The sequence below is a fragment of the Ostrinia nubilalis genome, chromosome 20 (assembly GCF_963855985.1).
Source record: "Ostrinia nubilalis chromosome 20, ilOstNubi1.1, whole genome shotgun sequence".
Taxonomy (NCBI): Eukaryota; Metazoa; Arthropoda; class Insecta; order Lepidoptera; family Crambidae; genus Ostrinia; species Ostrinia nubilalis.
Genome location: NC_087107.1, coordinates 5,704,233 through 5,719,614, shown reverse-complemented (window position 1 = coordinate 5,719,614; position 15,382 = coordinate 5,704,233). Strand labels below are relative to the sequence as shown.

At 35.5% G+C, this 15,382-nt stretch overlaps 1 protein-coding gene across 4 annotated transcripts in view; it reads right to left on the bottom strand.

The window, feature by feature from the left end:
- The window catches only part of LOC135081512 (protein trachealess), a 199,362-nt gene that overhangs the window by 37,035 nt on the left and 146,945 nt on the right, over positions 1-15,382 (bottom strand). For 2 of the 4 annotated variants that reach the window (XM_063976224.1, XM_063976225.1), the window contains exon 1: positions 13,946-14,608. The exons of the other annotated variants lie outside the window; for them this stretch is intronic. In XM_063976224.1, the coding sequence (XP_063832294.1) occupies positions 13,946-14,169 (224 nt within the window). In that variant the 5' untranslated portion in view covers positions 14,170-14,608. Of the gene's footprint in view, positions 1-13,945; positions 14,609-15,382 lie in introns of those variants that run through there. 4 annotated transcript variants of the gene reach the window in all.

The window sequence follows — 15,382 nt, the reverse complement described above, 5'->3', positions numbered from 1 at the left end:
ATCGTTAAGCTTTTACCCAGTGGGGAGCAAAATATCTTTTTATTTTTTCAAGTGACAAATATGACATGTCGCATTGTGTAGTTCAAGTGGTTCCGTCAGCCACTTCAGTTGTGGGATATTAATGGTCGACAACAATATGGTTTTCAATAATTTTGACAATATCCCTATTGAGGGTTATAAGTACTTATTAAACGGGATATCTTTATTATACTTTGTGAGACTACGAAACGGCGTTGAATGAGCTTAAATAGCAAAAGACGTGTTCAGATTTAGTTTGTGAAGTAAAAATCTTAAGCAGCAAGATCGTTTGTAGTTATTTAAAACCCTTGAATGAGACGCGAAAAGTCATCCTTTTTATCCATTCCTTGGAATTCCTCAGATCCTATTACAGTCAGTTACGGAACACAAAGTTGTGCTTCACAAAGAGTTCACACCCTCGCTAGGGTCCCAAGTTTTCTTTAAAGGCGGACATTTGAACCGTTGGGGGTTAGTCAACCGTCCACTCCCCAGGGCGGACGGTCACTTAGACCGATATTCAAATAAATGCCCGCACTTTTTCAACGTCTCACTGACATAAAAGTGTTAAAAAGGTAGCTGTAGCAGGGTTACCATGGGAAAAGTTACGGATAAAGTTTCAGTTGACTATTGATACGATACTTATGTAAGCTCTATGTAAATAGACGTCGACCTTGTTTAAAGAAACTTACTAATTAAAAGCTATATTAATTGAGCTGCTATCTCAATATAATTTTACTTCACACAAAGTTAATTCGTCAATATCTATCATAATTTATCTGCGAAATCGTGACAAAGCAATGTAGAGTCAATTTTATTATTAAAAAAAAACATGTAGGAATGGAGTTTAAAAATTATTATCAAACATATTAGTTTATCAATAACGTATATTTGTTAGCATAAACACATAGTGTAATAATATGCATTTAGATATATCCCGATCTATTAACTAAGCGTTGTAATGACATCATATTTATCCGGGATCGCCAAATAAAAGAGGGTGAAGACGCGATATTTGACGTAGGAAATGAAAATGTCATCGGCTTATTACGCCAGGACTATTTATATTATTTGCGATTATTTCCCAGGGTATTAGAGCCGTAGATTATAATAACTGTAACACGACGTCTTAATATGGCTGCATTGTTATGAAAATTAGTTGCGATATTATTTTCTAGAAATGGTCAGTGAAGAGACTTTTCTTGTTTATTAAAAGTCTATGATATAATATAGTTATAGTTCATTCAACTTATGATGGTGATTTAGACAGATAAAACGTTTCGTTTTATGATTCTAACTTTCTACGAATAAAAATATTGAGTTGTAAAAATCAATTACTTTTGTGTGTTTTCATCCTTCCAAAATATCAATCACTAATCTTTCTCAATTAACCTAAACAAGAATTTCTAATTATTTATTAATTTATTATTTAGAAAAAATTGTGAAAAAATATTAAATGAATTGCTTCTGCGTTAGTCGGAACTTTTACTCATAGGGATGGGACATAAACAATCGCAATAAATCAGTAATCGGCATGGTGGTCATCTTACCATCGAATCACGATTATTATCTCAGGCAGGTCAAAGCTAAGTCAGTACGTGTGCGTTTGCCTTTGATGACGGTTTTGTTTTATGCGATTTCTCCACGTATTGTTTGTTATTGTTATTTTGATATTTTTATTGAATAAAATGCATATATTTAATTCTTTTTTGATTTATTTTGTACCACTAAGAATATTCACGTTTATTCCATTTCCAGATAGTTCAAATTCATAGATATAATTTTGATCAAGATTAAAAATCAAACAAATATAAGGCGATTAGATTTCTATAGAAAATATTCTCGATTCTAAAAAATATCGATTAGGTTTATAAGGAGCGCCTCACTAAATAGAACTGTCATAATCACCATCTTACGCTGAATGGACTATAGTAGAGTTTTTAATGACCTTGGTTCGTGAATCTCACTCAGCGAATGTCATGTGTCAAATTCAAATTCTTTATTCTTTAATCATTAGTTATTCTATAAAACTTATCAAAAAGCTATGAGCTCTATCAAAATTGTAAATTATTTTCTGGGAAAAAAATATTTATAATGTAGAAATAAAACTATTATTCTATTAAATTCTAGATCGCTTTGCTTCTAAGTACATAGATAAAACCGACTATTGAGTAAGTAGACATCTTCTTGTTTATTAAAATAAATAAAAATATTAATTTAAAAAATATACCTACGTTTGCCCCAACAAATGACATCATTCAATGTTATTAACAACCATCGATAAATCGAGGGTTGACCATCTTCAAGGCTTCAAAAACCAATCACAGCTACTGGAATTTGTGTTCTTTTTTCAAAAATCGAATGTCAAAGGTGAGGAGACGTGACCGCGCCGTTGTATCATCATCACGATTACCGTATGTTCAGAAAACATCACAACCACAACACTGGCGCCTTATGCACTTGTGATAAGGTCGATTTTTCAACAAAAATGTCATAGTTGTGCTGCCTGTACCGTGTCCAAACAGAGGTCACGTTGACCACTCATAGTTTAAATTGCCAGGAAATATACAAGGAGATACACCTTAATGTGATGTCATAGAGTCTTAAATGCGATGGGAGCTAAGTGTAATTGCAAGAGGTGAAACGGTGTTGAGTTGAGATTGTAGAGCGAGTGAATCTTGATAGTTGAGGGTGAATTGTTTTAAATTGACTTAACTGCCAGTTTAAATGGATTAATCATAAGTTTCCCGCCAAACAGGTTTAGGATAGTAACAGACATCTAACTTAGGGTTATTTTTACAATTTACTTAGGACCTTATCCTTATTCAAATAGAAATTCCTATATGAAAGTACCTACCTTCATTATTAGCTAGGTACAGTAGGTCACAGTTCCCTGTCATGACATCTCGTTCTATCGCAAAGGATTACCATTTGATGACAGCGATAGAAAACACGGAAATGGATAATGGGAACTGTAGCCACTGTAATCCTTTGTTTAAATTAAGAATGATAAGTTACTATACTTTCATTTTCGTAATTTTTAATCCAAAAAGTATCAAATTCGTCGGTCGGCGTATAATCCGGGGTCCCATCTCGCGGGACTGACATTTTACCGTTCGCACCCTCAAGATGAGGCTAATATGACTCGGCGAATTTCCGAACTGGCCCGTCTATAGCCACCGTTCCCGAACTGGCACCCGACAACGATCATAATGAACATAGAGGAGGGCGCCACTGCCAAACAACGATGTCAAAAACGATGTTTTCTCCGTTCCAATAGTGTAGTTCCATTTTTCACTACTTTCATTTAGATCCTTGTCGATACTCGAGAAAAAATGTATTGGAACACGTTCTCATGATGACTAGAATTCTGTGGGTGATTAAGGTTGAAGTTAGAGTTAGTAGTCAAGTTTTACTGGTAGATAGGTATTTTTTACCTATTACTGTTCATTATAGTCATCTTGTTTATGAAAATTGATATCAAATCGTAAAGGCAATAAAAAATGTTCAAAGTGAATAGAAACAATTTATTTCCGATGTTACAAAGTCCAAAGTGTCCGAACAGCATGCGCACGGTGCATTCAAAGAAAATTCCGGCAAAATAAATAATCGCAAAGCGTCCAGCCCCAAGGGCCCAGTGGGACGAACGATTTGTGCGCTCGCCAAATTGCCGCTCTTTAGACGGACTTTAATAATCACGTCATATCCAATTTTCGTCCGAAACGTACGAGGAATATCAATGAAAGTGTCCAGTGTTGATTGAATTTGTAGTTTTATTTGTATAGTAAATTGCTCCCTAACGAGGTCCGAGCCTTATTACGGATTCTGAAACTTTTATGTAAGCCCGAAAATACACACGGTTCATAGATTCAAGATTTGATTGTGTTTTTCTTGTCCCAACCCTTTTTAATTTTGATTACCAACCATAAATGAATAAAAACTATCACTGGCAGTGTCGTCTAATATTGTCAAAAAAATAAGTGGTTGAGTGATGTATGAAAAACGAAACAAAAGATGATATCGCTTAACAAAACCTCACGCCCCAATGGGCACTGATCCAGCATTTACGGACAAAAAATGACCAATCTGCTAGACGTGTCGATCCGCGTATGACTAATGGTGGTCCGTTGCTTAGCAAATTGCCTGCCCGAATCGTAGCGAAACTGGAAAATTGTTTCATTCACGAAAGCAATAGCCGGGATTTAGCGAGGATAACTATCTGATGAATAAAATAGTGATGCGGGGATTTTGCGGCCCCACATGACCGCTTTCGCGTGTCATACGGACAAATGTTTGTATTAACATTATCGTAAAGATTGGACGCGATTATTTTGCCCCTTTCGGACGCGGAAAAAGAAAGAAGAACATTTTTTAATACTGATACAGGGTGACATTCCTTCCTCTAAATATGAGAAAAATCCAATGAATTATGCCAATAATTAAAATCTTAATGATCGTTTTAAACACTTTATATGAGCAAACTAATAAGTAAAGTAAAAAATTAAGCTCCACAATGGTCTCTTCAGCCATTTAGTAAACAAAATTCTCAATTCAAATCGAACTCTTTCTAACAAAACTAGCGTTGCCGAAATTAGCAATACAAAGAGAAAAGTCGGGGCTGCATTGGCAGCAATTGAATGGAGAAGGAAATAATAGTTATTTGCAATAATCGACTGAAGGGACGGCTGATTGCGCCCGGGGCGCGCGGGAATTCTTCCCACATTTTTGTCTGGCAACTGGTAGTTTCGGCACACTGTTCGTTAGTGACTTCACTATCATTTAACGAAATTGTCACTTTGTTAATTGGCTGGACTTAAGCCAAAAAAGACCTCTTACTTTACGTTTCCTTGTCTTTGAATATTATTCTCCAATGTGGCGTTTCTACGTTAATAGGACCATAATTGTGGCATTACTAAACAACTCGTAATAATAAAAGTATAATAAGGCAAATGTAGATAGCGAATTATGTGATCTTTTGAAGGGTTAAATTTTATTTAGCTGTGAAATTAAACCTTCACTAGTGTTTTGTTGACTACGATCCTTTTGGACATGTCTGATTTTGTACTTCGAAATAAATCCAAATTACTTTGATGGAACCGTTTTTATGTAAGTAGGTAATAATAAAAATGCGAATAACCTTTCAATGCTCGTGCAAAAATAACAAAACCAAAAATAATCCGTAATAATGAAAATTCGAATAACATTAGACCTAACCCTTCAATGTTCGTGTAAGAATACCAAAACTAAAGAGCCGCTATTACCAAACCACGAAAGAGTCTGGGGTGAACAAAAGTCGTTGATGAGGTAAAGGGGAGTAACGGATCGTTCACGGGACACTTGTCCGGTTAATCCTGGCTCTGACCGTGATCGATCTGCGAACCCCATTATTGGAGTTATTGGAATGTTTTGACAGAAAACTAATGTACTGACAAGAGTTAACCACTGTGGCTTTTATACAGTTGTAATAGGCGTTACTTTGCAGTAAAAAATAGTCTGATGTGATGTGCCTATACCGTAGGTGCAAGTACTTGATAGAGTAGATACTTTATTAATATCATGTTTGAGAAAGTGACTTTATTTTGATAAATAAATAAATTTTTATTTTCCAAAAAGAGATACCTACACGTTATTATTCTTGACAAAATAATGATATTCTTGTATTCTAAGTAGACAATAATATGATAAAAATATTTTAATAGATTTCTTCTTAATATACCGGTTACAAACAATAAAAAATATAAATTGCGTAAAACATGCATGTATGCGCAAAAGTAGAATATTTATGAAATTGTTTGAAGAATGAAAGCTAATATGTATTAAGTAACGATTTATTTATTTATTTTATTTATTCATGAATAGAACGGTAGTACCAATTACACTATTCAAACAAGACGTAACAAAGCTCAGAATAACATTTAAGTAATTAAAAACAATTTAACTTAACTTAATTTAGGAAAAGTACATAAATCAGATGCGATTATTAACGATAACAATGGATTATGGAGGCCCTGCACCAGTGGCTCTATACATTAATAAAACAGTTAAATCAAACTCCAGCTGCAATTGAACTACCGCTAGGAAGCTAGCAAATCTTTATAGGCTCCTTATTCAATCATCAACATTGCCATCATAACTTATTTTATGGCGGAAAACCTCTAATGCATATTGAGTTCCTTCATTAAATAAGGACATGTAAAATTGTACATAAGTGCATCGTGGGCGCATCTTTATTTATTACCCTGACTCATATACGTCTCGACTGGTCATTGCCTACAATAGTAATTTAAAATTTCCATGTACTGTTTGTTGATACTGGAGCAAATAATGGCGTGGAATATAAAATTATATGCTAGTTGGACTTGGAACAATGGTTTGCAATGGTGATTGAAATGGTTCAGGCAAGTAGGTAGGCCATAGTGTTTTGTGTGGTGAGCTCTTTTTTATAAATAGCAATTAGTCATATTGTTCAATCGATCAGGACAATTGTCTTGTTCATCACCTGCATGTATGGACAAGGGTTACTGATGAGTTTAGAGATCAAATCACAAATAATTATTCAGTTATACACGCTAACGGTGTAATGCCAATATTTTCAAGAGATTTTAGTCCGGTAAAATTAGACATGAACCCTGCAATAATTCGCATATCTACAGCTGAAAATTGGTACGAATGTTCGGAGCACCATTATAAATGAAATGTGAAAAGTCCCCATCGATCGATCGACATACTACATAGAATGTCTAATTTTCAGCTGTATGCGAATTATTGCAGGGTTCATGTCTAATTTCACCGGACTATTTTGTTTCGGGCGACAGGACTATTTAGCCTAATTTTGTTTTAAAGTAGATGCTACATAATTCGAGAACTATACAAGATAATGATAAAAGTTACACCCTAGTTGAACTCTGGCTTAAGTTGTCATTTAGTATGGAAATTACATTTGAATCCAAAGTTCATCCTAGGTTTGTTCCGACGATTCTTCTCAGCACTTGCCATATGTTTGTCTCGAAGCGCTGAAATAAGAGAAGTGAAGATAAGGAGACATGTAAAGTGCCCCATAAGGGCTAACTTTTCTTTTTTATTATTTACTATATTTTGACGTTCATAAGTGCCACTTGTGGTCTAAACTGAATAAATATTTTTGATTTAGATTTTTTATTTTTGATGTAACTTTTATTAATATGGCTTTTATTAATATAATGTTTAGCTTCATCCTCGTCTGTACAAAAGGTATTTTTTCTCTAATTTATACGTATTTTGCTCACAAACCGTAACAACAACGAAAATTCGCAGAAATCGTGGCAATTTTTCGACGCATCGTAATATAATTTCGAAAACACCTGCATCGGCAGGTTAAGATCCAACCGCAGACGATTCCAGAACGGTGTGTTTCTGATATCTTCTTTTATTTTTATTTTTGTGCAATTGTGTATCGAGGACTCGCGTTCAAGGTTTACAACTGCCCTTTGTTGATCGATTCCTTCAAACGGAACTTTTAAATTTTCATGTCCTAAATAGAGATTTAATTGTTCTTCAACTTGGAATGGTTTCATTATCTCTCAAAGAACATATCTAATACATTGTAGAGTTGTACTTTAACATTGTATCATTTACACCTTTAACATTGTAAATGTAGAGTCATATTCTGAATCTACCACTAACCGAAGCATAAATAAAATATGATATCTGATTGAATTAAAATGTAGAGATCGTTTCTGAACCTTTATCTTTTCACTGCTTACATTCTTTTACTTGGGCTGACTTTTCAATATAATTTTAGCTTGCAGAGATGATGGCAAATAACACCAGCACCAAAATGTGAATCATCCCTAGACTTTGTTTAGCTAAGCAATCGGAAAGACCGCTTGTTGAAGATTTATCTTTAAGAAAATAATACCCATTTTTTTTTCACTGAAATTGCCTTACTTTCCATCCAAAAGTTGAAATTTTACGAAGCAGGATAATCACAAGATAATAATCACGTGATAGTACGTATCTCAGTAGTATCCTTTCATAGAGGCTGATGGCTCTACATTCACAAAAAGCGGGAGGGCGCGACGAATCGCCGTGAGTCGGCGATCGCTCTGATTGGGGACGGCTACTGTGTGATACAGGGTGTTAAAGATTAAATTAATACTCTTAATGATATCTTCAACAAAAGCTTGGTTGGAAAGATAGCTTTTAGAGAGTGAATTCGTTACCAGTTTAAGAATTATGTCAAAACTTTAGGTAAAGCACCTAAAATTTCTTCAAATCGGGTAGTGTTAGTTTCGGCTAAAGCCGTGATAGGCTTTGCATTTGCTAGGCTTACTCACAGTTTCGTATTTAAGACTCTTAAGTAAGGTAACAACGGGATAGTGAGTAGGTACTTACTCGCTTTCACCACGGCAACTAAACAACAAGCTATACTTACCTACTAACACCCGTATTCACAAAGGAATACTTGTTAAAGTGAAGCAGCAACGCTATGCGAAGTTAAACGTACAGCGTTGAATAGAGCTCTGTGATTAGTTCGCACTTACTCAAGTATTGTCCATCAATACCGTGGACCCTGTGTGTCCACGGTCCACGCTCACTGTGAGAATGATGAATATACGGGTGTTGAACAATGTCAGTCAAAGCAAAGCCTACTCCAATTTATTAGCAGCTCCGGAAAAGTTAGGATAAAAAAGAACTCTACATACTGATCAGTCAATCAGTCAAATGTTGAACCAATCAATCATCATAGTCCATATTTGATGGGACACCCTGTAATCTTTCGATAACAAAATAACAAGATAAATCGTAATAGATCCATACTCTATTCAAAGGGCCGTCCACTGCTTCTGCTACCATCGAAATTGCTTTTGTTAATTATAATATTATCATTATTGCAACAGCATTAGGTTGGAATTTCTATGGCACTAGTTTGTTTTGAACCTGAATGGTGACTCAGAAGACGGTCTCTTCATAGGTTATTAGTTAATTTTGACCCGGATATTGATATTGCATTTTTTACTATGATGATAGTGTAAATTATTGAAAAAAAAAACTACACCATGCCCATTGCCTACCAACTGAAAGTAATATAAAATTAATTTTATGTTGTGAAAATAAGTTACTTATCATGAATTAGACGCAATAGAGACACTAGCCAGGGTTAGAGTAAAGCGGAAAATAAAAGAATGCTAAAAAATTGGTATTTTCCATTTGCTATTAGTTCATTTCATAATGTTCCTCGATCAAAACTATGTTTTAGTAACATCTTGTAAACTGAAATGCATTAAAAGAAACTTTAAGGCATCTTTAAGACCTTCAAAACTCATAAATTGTATTAGTTAGCTTTGACATATCGCAAAAAAGGAAAAAACGGTCCAAGTTTTGAAAACCTTAATAAAATTAGCGAGTAAAACTCGTTACAGTAACAGTCAGAGTAACATGTTATTCGGGGTCCCGCACCGGACCTCTAATTGCGGTTTGTCTCAGAAAGCCCGCTCGGGATAGTTTTTAGGGTTCCGCGAATAATTGGTCCAAAAATGTTTTTTTTTTTGTTTTTATGACTTTTACTTCTTTTACTAGTCTGCCAGGGGCCTAGGTGACAAGAATAAATTTAAGTAATTTTAAATTCTGAAATAAAATTAAATATCTTTTACTTATTCAGATTGTTTAACCGGAATAATTGTTAAAAAAAATCCATCTTCACAATAATAAAATTGTAGGTAGGAGGAACCTAAAGCAATGTCAATAATATTGTTTTTTTATTTTATTTCTACAAGTATCACTGAGTCTTAAGCCTTAATTGGGCGATTTGTTTTAAGCTTAGGTTTAATGTATTAAGTTACAATGAAAAGAGTTTTCATAAAATGTTGTACTAATAACGATGTTTACTTCAGTGTTTGGAACCCACTGCACCGAACCGCGGTCGCGCTTGGCCAATTATTAAGTTTTTTCATGCTTGTGGTTAGGGAACGGTTTTTTCTCGGCTCAGGTGCATCGATTGAATTCGACTTTTATTCTTGTAAATGACTTTTATTTGTTGTAAATATTGGGGATTTTGTTACTGTTTAATGGAGTATTATTGTGCGGGTAAGTTTTTTTCGATTAACGTTATGGCTTCGTAATGGCCGTGATCCTAATTATGTGATAGATTTGTTGTTACTTTCTAGTTTGGACGCTGGCTTTTTATACTTTTTTTGAGTTGGTATTTTTTTGACCAAAACTTGGCCAATTGTCAACAGTGCTGCAGTGGCTTGAAGCTGGGTTTTTTTCATTGGTCACAATTAGGTAATTTAATATGAACAATTCTTCTATTTTTGATATTAAAATAAAAATAATTCAACACGTTTCATTACAATATTATGAATACAATATGAAAGTTCAGATGCCTGATCCTGTATTTTTACATATGACTAAAACATTTTTTAGCTCAGATAAAGGGTTGAATACACATGTTATGCTATTTAGTAACGCTCTTTATTTTCCAATCAAAATATTTCAAACCAAGGATGTGTTTTTTGTTTTTAAATTCATCCGTTTTTTGGCCGCTTAGAATTTTGATAGAGTGTGAAAGGGTTCTGTCTTGTGATTGAGTCAAAAAGTTTTTGTTTTCTTCAAAAAATTCGAGAAAAAATGCTTATGGAAATGCCTTTTGTGTTCTTAAGAGGTGTTGAAATCTAAGAGGCTCTAACACTGTGGAGTTTGAAGTAGAAAATTAAAAGGTGGTTAAGTATTACGTGACCATTATTTTTGTGTAGTAAAGTTGGAAATACAGGATCAGCTTAACTGACATTTCATCATTTAAAAATACTTTTGCGTGTGTGAATTTTTTCTTATTGAATTTACTGAATACGGATTATTTTATTTGGATGTTAGTAACGTCAGTTCAACTGATCAGTTTGAAAATAAAAAACAAATAATACAAAAATAAATGTAGGAATCTATTCGGCAGTCACTCTGCGACAATTTAAACGGTTAAAAAATAATATAATTTACTAAGACAGTTTGAATATACAGGGTGTTAGGTAAATGGGTATATGAGCCGACACTAGCCCATGTTAACATGGGCATATAAATGGTATGGTGAAGTCAGAAATTTGATATCATAATTTTAATTTTTTTAATTTTCATACAAAATAAATTTTATAAAATCCGATTTGTATGAAAATTAAAATAATTAAAATGAAGATATCAATTTTCTGACTTCACCATGCCATTTATATGACCATGTTAACATGGGCTAGTGTCGGCTCATATACCCATTTACCTAACACCCTGTAGATCCCACCTTATTATTAACCTTGATCCCTTATCTTTATGACCTAAAACAATAAGATCTAGTAGTCCAGATTCAGTTTTTAATATCCTAGCACTCCTTGCTCCCAAAATCTAAGTGCCTTGCTGTTATTGAATCTCAAAGTCCATTCAAGGCAGCAGACATTCATGTTTATTGCACTATAACGTAACATAGTGTCGAAATACTGGTCAATGAAACCGGACTTGGGTCTAATGGTCTTGGACGTTATCTTTAAGAATAGTTATCAAAAATGTGTAGAGTCCACGTGTTTTTTAAGAAATACGCCTCAAAGAAATAAAGAAAGATACATTTATTGTTACAATGGACATCACACAAATACCTACAGGCAATTACGTACATTATAGACATATCAGACCATAATACAAATTTTTCCTCAAATTTTATGAAATATTTTTAAAAGCGCATTAGGGAAATACGTCTACGAGGAACGTTGTGTTAAATGCCTATTTCCCATAGAAGTAATATTTAAAGATAAGATACTTGTTTGTAAGTAGGCGCTTTTAGTGGTTAAAAAAACAACCTAAACGCTATGGCAAATTGCAACGAAAAGTATAGTTTGAAGTGCAGACAGGACACTGGTACCTTGTCATAATATGAAAAGTTTTATGGCATCTTCTTTCCATGTAGAATTTATCACGTGACCTAACTGAAAAATAACTTCTCTATGTCCCCGCACTACGAAAGTAGGTACACACATTTGGTATCAGAGAGCTGAGTGTGAGTTTTTTTCAAACGCGCTCACTAGTGACATTAATGTATGACGGATTGTAAAGCGCCTCTAGCGGGAAACTTTCAAAAACTAATTTTTTCATACATTCTTTTTCGTTTGATGTAAACACACACTCAGCCCACTGAAGAATGAAGAAAAATTCCTCATTACCAAACTATCGACCCAGGAAAAGCCTGTACTCGGCGGGGACTAAATTGAACTTCAACCTAACTCAAGGTACCTATGTCTCAATTATTTTAAAAATATCAACGTCATTGTTTAAATTTCATTAAAGCAATCTTGTTTCTGGGAAAATGTCAAATTACGAAGGCGAACCTGATGTAGATATACACGGCAATACCGACTCATTTAAATGTGAAGTGAACCGAGATTTGATCTCGGCCTTTTTTAACGTTTTGTCTCATAATTTGGCGATATTTAATACCTAAAAATATGTTAAATTGTATTGTTGGTTGAGAATGTTGAGGAAAATTTAAAAAACGTTTGCGTCAAACTTTTGATCGTTAACAGTTATGGTCATGCACTTATTTATGTAGAAACCTAAATCAAAGTCATTTGCTGTGGTTTTTCCAATAGTTAGAGTATACCTAAGGTAACGTTTTGATATTTCCATAGTAAGGCAGGTGGCAGTACCTACCTACCACTGAAAATAATATGTACCGGTAATAATCAGTTACTAAGAAATAAGCAGTAGGAGTAACGTGGCTCCTTACTACCTACCTATGATTTATTAATACGATAGCCATGTTCCAATGAACTATGCCTGAAGTCATGCTCTTCAGTAGTGATTAGGTAAATCAAATCAAAATCATTTAAGTAGTTGTTACTGATAGAACAAGAGCAGAAGAAGGTTTTTAACCTTAATAATTTATTTTAAGTCTTTCAAAAGTTAAAGTTTTGTTTAAAGCGTACACAATTTTTCATTTTCGTAACACAAAACCGTACGCCGAGGCTAGTTCGCCGCCATGACCCGATAAAATCTTTATTTCTGTTCATAACTTGTTCTCCACGCTTGTTTGAGATAATAGCGTTTTAACATTACAAAAAATCGTACATGTTTTGTTAAACCATATTAAAATAGGTGTTTAACAAAAATATTTTGAGCCAAAACATCGCCATAACAGCATTTTTGTGTTCCGGCAGTTAGAGGTAAGATAGCCAGTTTCTCTGTGGTTGAGGATTCCGGGTGAAGCTCGCTTCCACCTCGCCTGATCATCACTTACCATCAGGTAAGATACAGGCCAAGAGCTTCCTCGTTGTGGATAAAAAAGAAAAATAACTTGCTTTTGGAGATTCCGTTGGAAAATACCTTGATATTATGGAAAGACGTTGTTACTTGAGGAAACAACAATGATAATGGTTTCGTTGACAATCAAGATCATCAAAATAATGCTCGTACTTGGGTCGTTAAATGTTATTACTTCCTGAACAAAACTTTTTATGGGGCTCGGAGTCGGCATTGTATCTTAGACACGAGTAAATTCATATAAATCCACACTTTTCATTGAGCTGAAGATAGTTTTTGTTTGTTTAGTGTCCTTTTGGCGCATATTACGTCACATAATTTTCTTATTTCTGTTTTTACATAGTAAAAAGTAGATACCTAAATACAACATTGACACAACTATCATAAAAGTACTTAAGTAAGTACAATTCAAAATTGGTTAACTAGAAGCAATTTCATAAAAAGCACACAAATAAAACAAATGCAAAATAATTTAACGCAATAAAGATTTTAAGATTGTTCAACAACGTGACAACTCAATTTTTTTTATTTCTATTTATTTTATAAAAAAATGTTTTGAAAGCACAGTCAAAGTGTTAAGTTGTGATTAGTGGTGACGTTGTCAAACAATCGAAAAACTAAGAACTTAAAATAAAAAATATAAAGAAAAAATGAAACGTGCCCAGGTTCGAGATGCGATTGGTTGGATGCTTGTTGCTGCCGACAGATATCCGGGCTTGTCTGTACGAACCAGGAATGGGTGAAGGCCGGGTTCAGGCCCGGACTCAGGCCCGCGCCCGGGCCCGGCAGGCCCATCACGCCGGGCAGCCCGCCCGGCCTCTGGTGGTGGTGGAAACCAGCCGAGGCCACTGCGTAGTCCATAGCTACCGCCTGATACGGCAACATTCTCACAACACTCAACTACTAGTCCGAAACCACCAGGCCGCACGTCATTTTCGGAAAATTCTTAACCTTTTGCCCGCTCTCATCAGTTCGCAGTCACTGTCACAGTCAATGCCTCCACACTGGCGATATACAGTCACAAGAGTCCACAGTAACAACAGTTCGGGGCGGCACTGATAACTTCCAAGTCCCGCGAAGCCGCTTAACGTTTCAGCCGAAGACGTTTTCAGTTATCAAACAAACGCCCGTTCTATTTTCGTGGGCGATCATTTACGGGCTAGCTATTCACAGGGGAAAAGTCACGCACAGCCACCCACTTAATAAATATTCTGGGCATATATCCGTTTTTACGCGGACGTGACTCTCGGGATACTGTCCGCTTTTCACGTACGGAACGCGCGGACGATTATCGAAAACAGTTGCACGCGTCCCCCTCCTTCGACCTCGGACGTGCAACTGAAATAAGGCACGCGCGCCAAACGCGACTCTATCACACTCGAGCCTAGGCACCCCGCATACGCGCCGCTCGGGAAATTAGACGAGGACGCCGCTCTACGCCCGAGCGAGAGGCGACACGCTCGGACGTCATCGCGAAGTTAAAAGCCTGCGTCGTTACACGGCCCGTAATAGGCGGTTACGTGATTGGGCGTGGCCTGGCCTATTAAGTTGAATTGTCGCTCTCTGATTGGTTGAAATTGGTAGTAGTCGTCTACGTGATATGTTCAGGAATACGTTTATAGCTGGCGCTCATAGAATATAATAAGTGAGTTGTAGGTTGGATGCGCGCCAGTTGCGAAGATGCGGCGTGTTGCGGTTTCGTTCCCGATTCGCGTAATGGTTTTTAATTATTACTTCAGGGACCGTTAATGGGTTAACATTGCGTGTTTAGCCCGGCGTGGAATATTAAAGCGGATGCGCCGGTGAATGAACGTACGTCATGGGCGGGGCCAGTCTATTGATTGACAAGCTGTCTGCCGTTTTCGCTACAAATTACAGCAAAACAGCTGCAAAGTTGCAACGAGCAATATAAATTTGTTTAATAGCAAGCCTATAAATGTGGCATTTAGTAGGCTAGCTATTAAACAAAGTAAGCACAAAGAAAACTGTAATCATTTCAAAATAATATCTTCATTTACAATTAGAAAACATGCTTTACCAAAAGATATAAAAACATTGAAAGTATAGGTAATCAAAAAGCCATAGCCGACCCTAATTA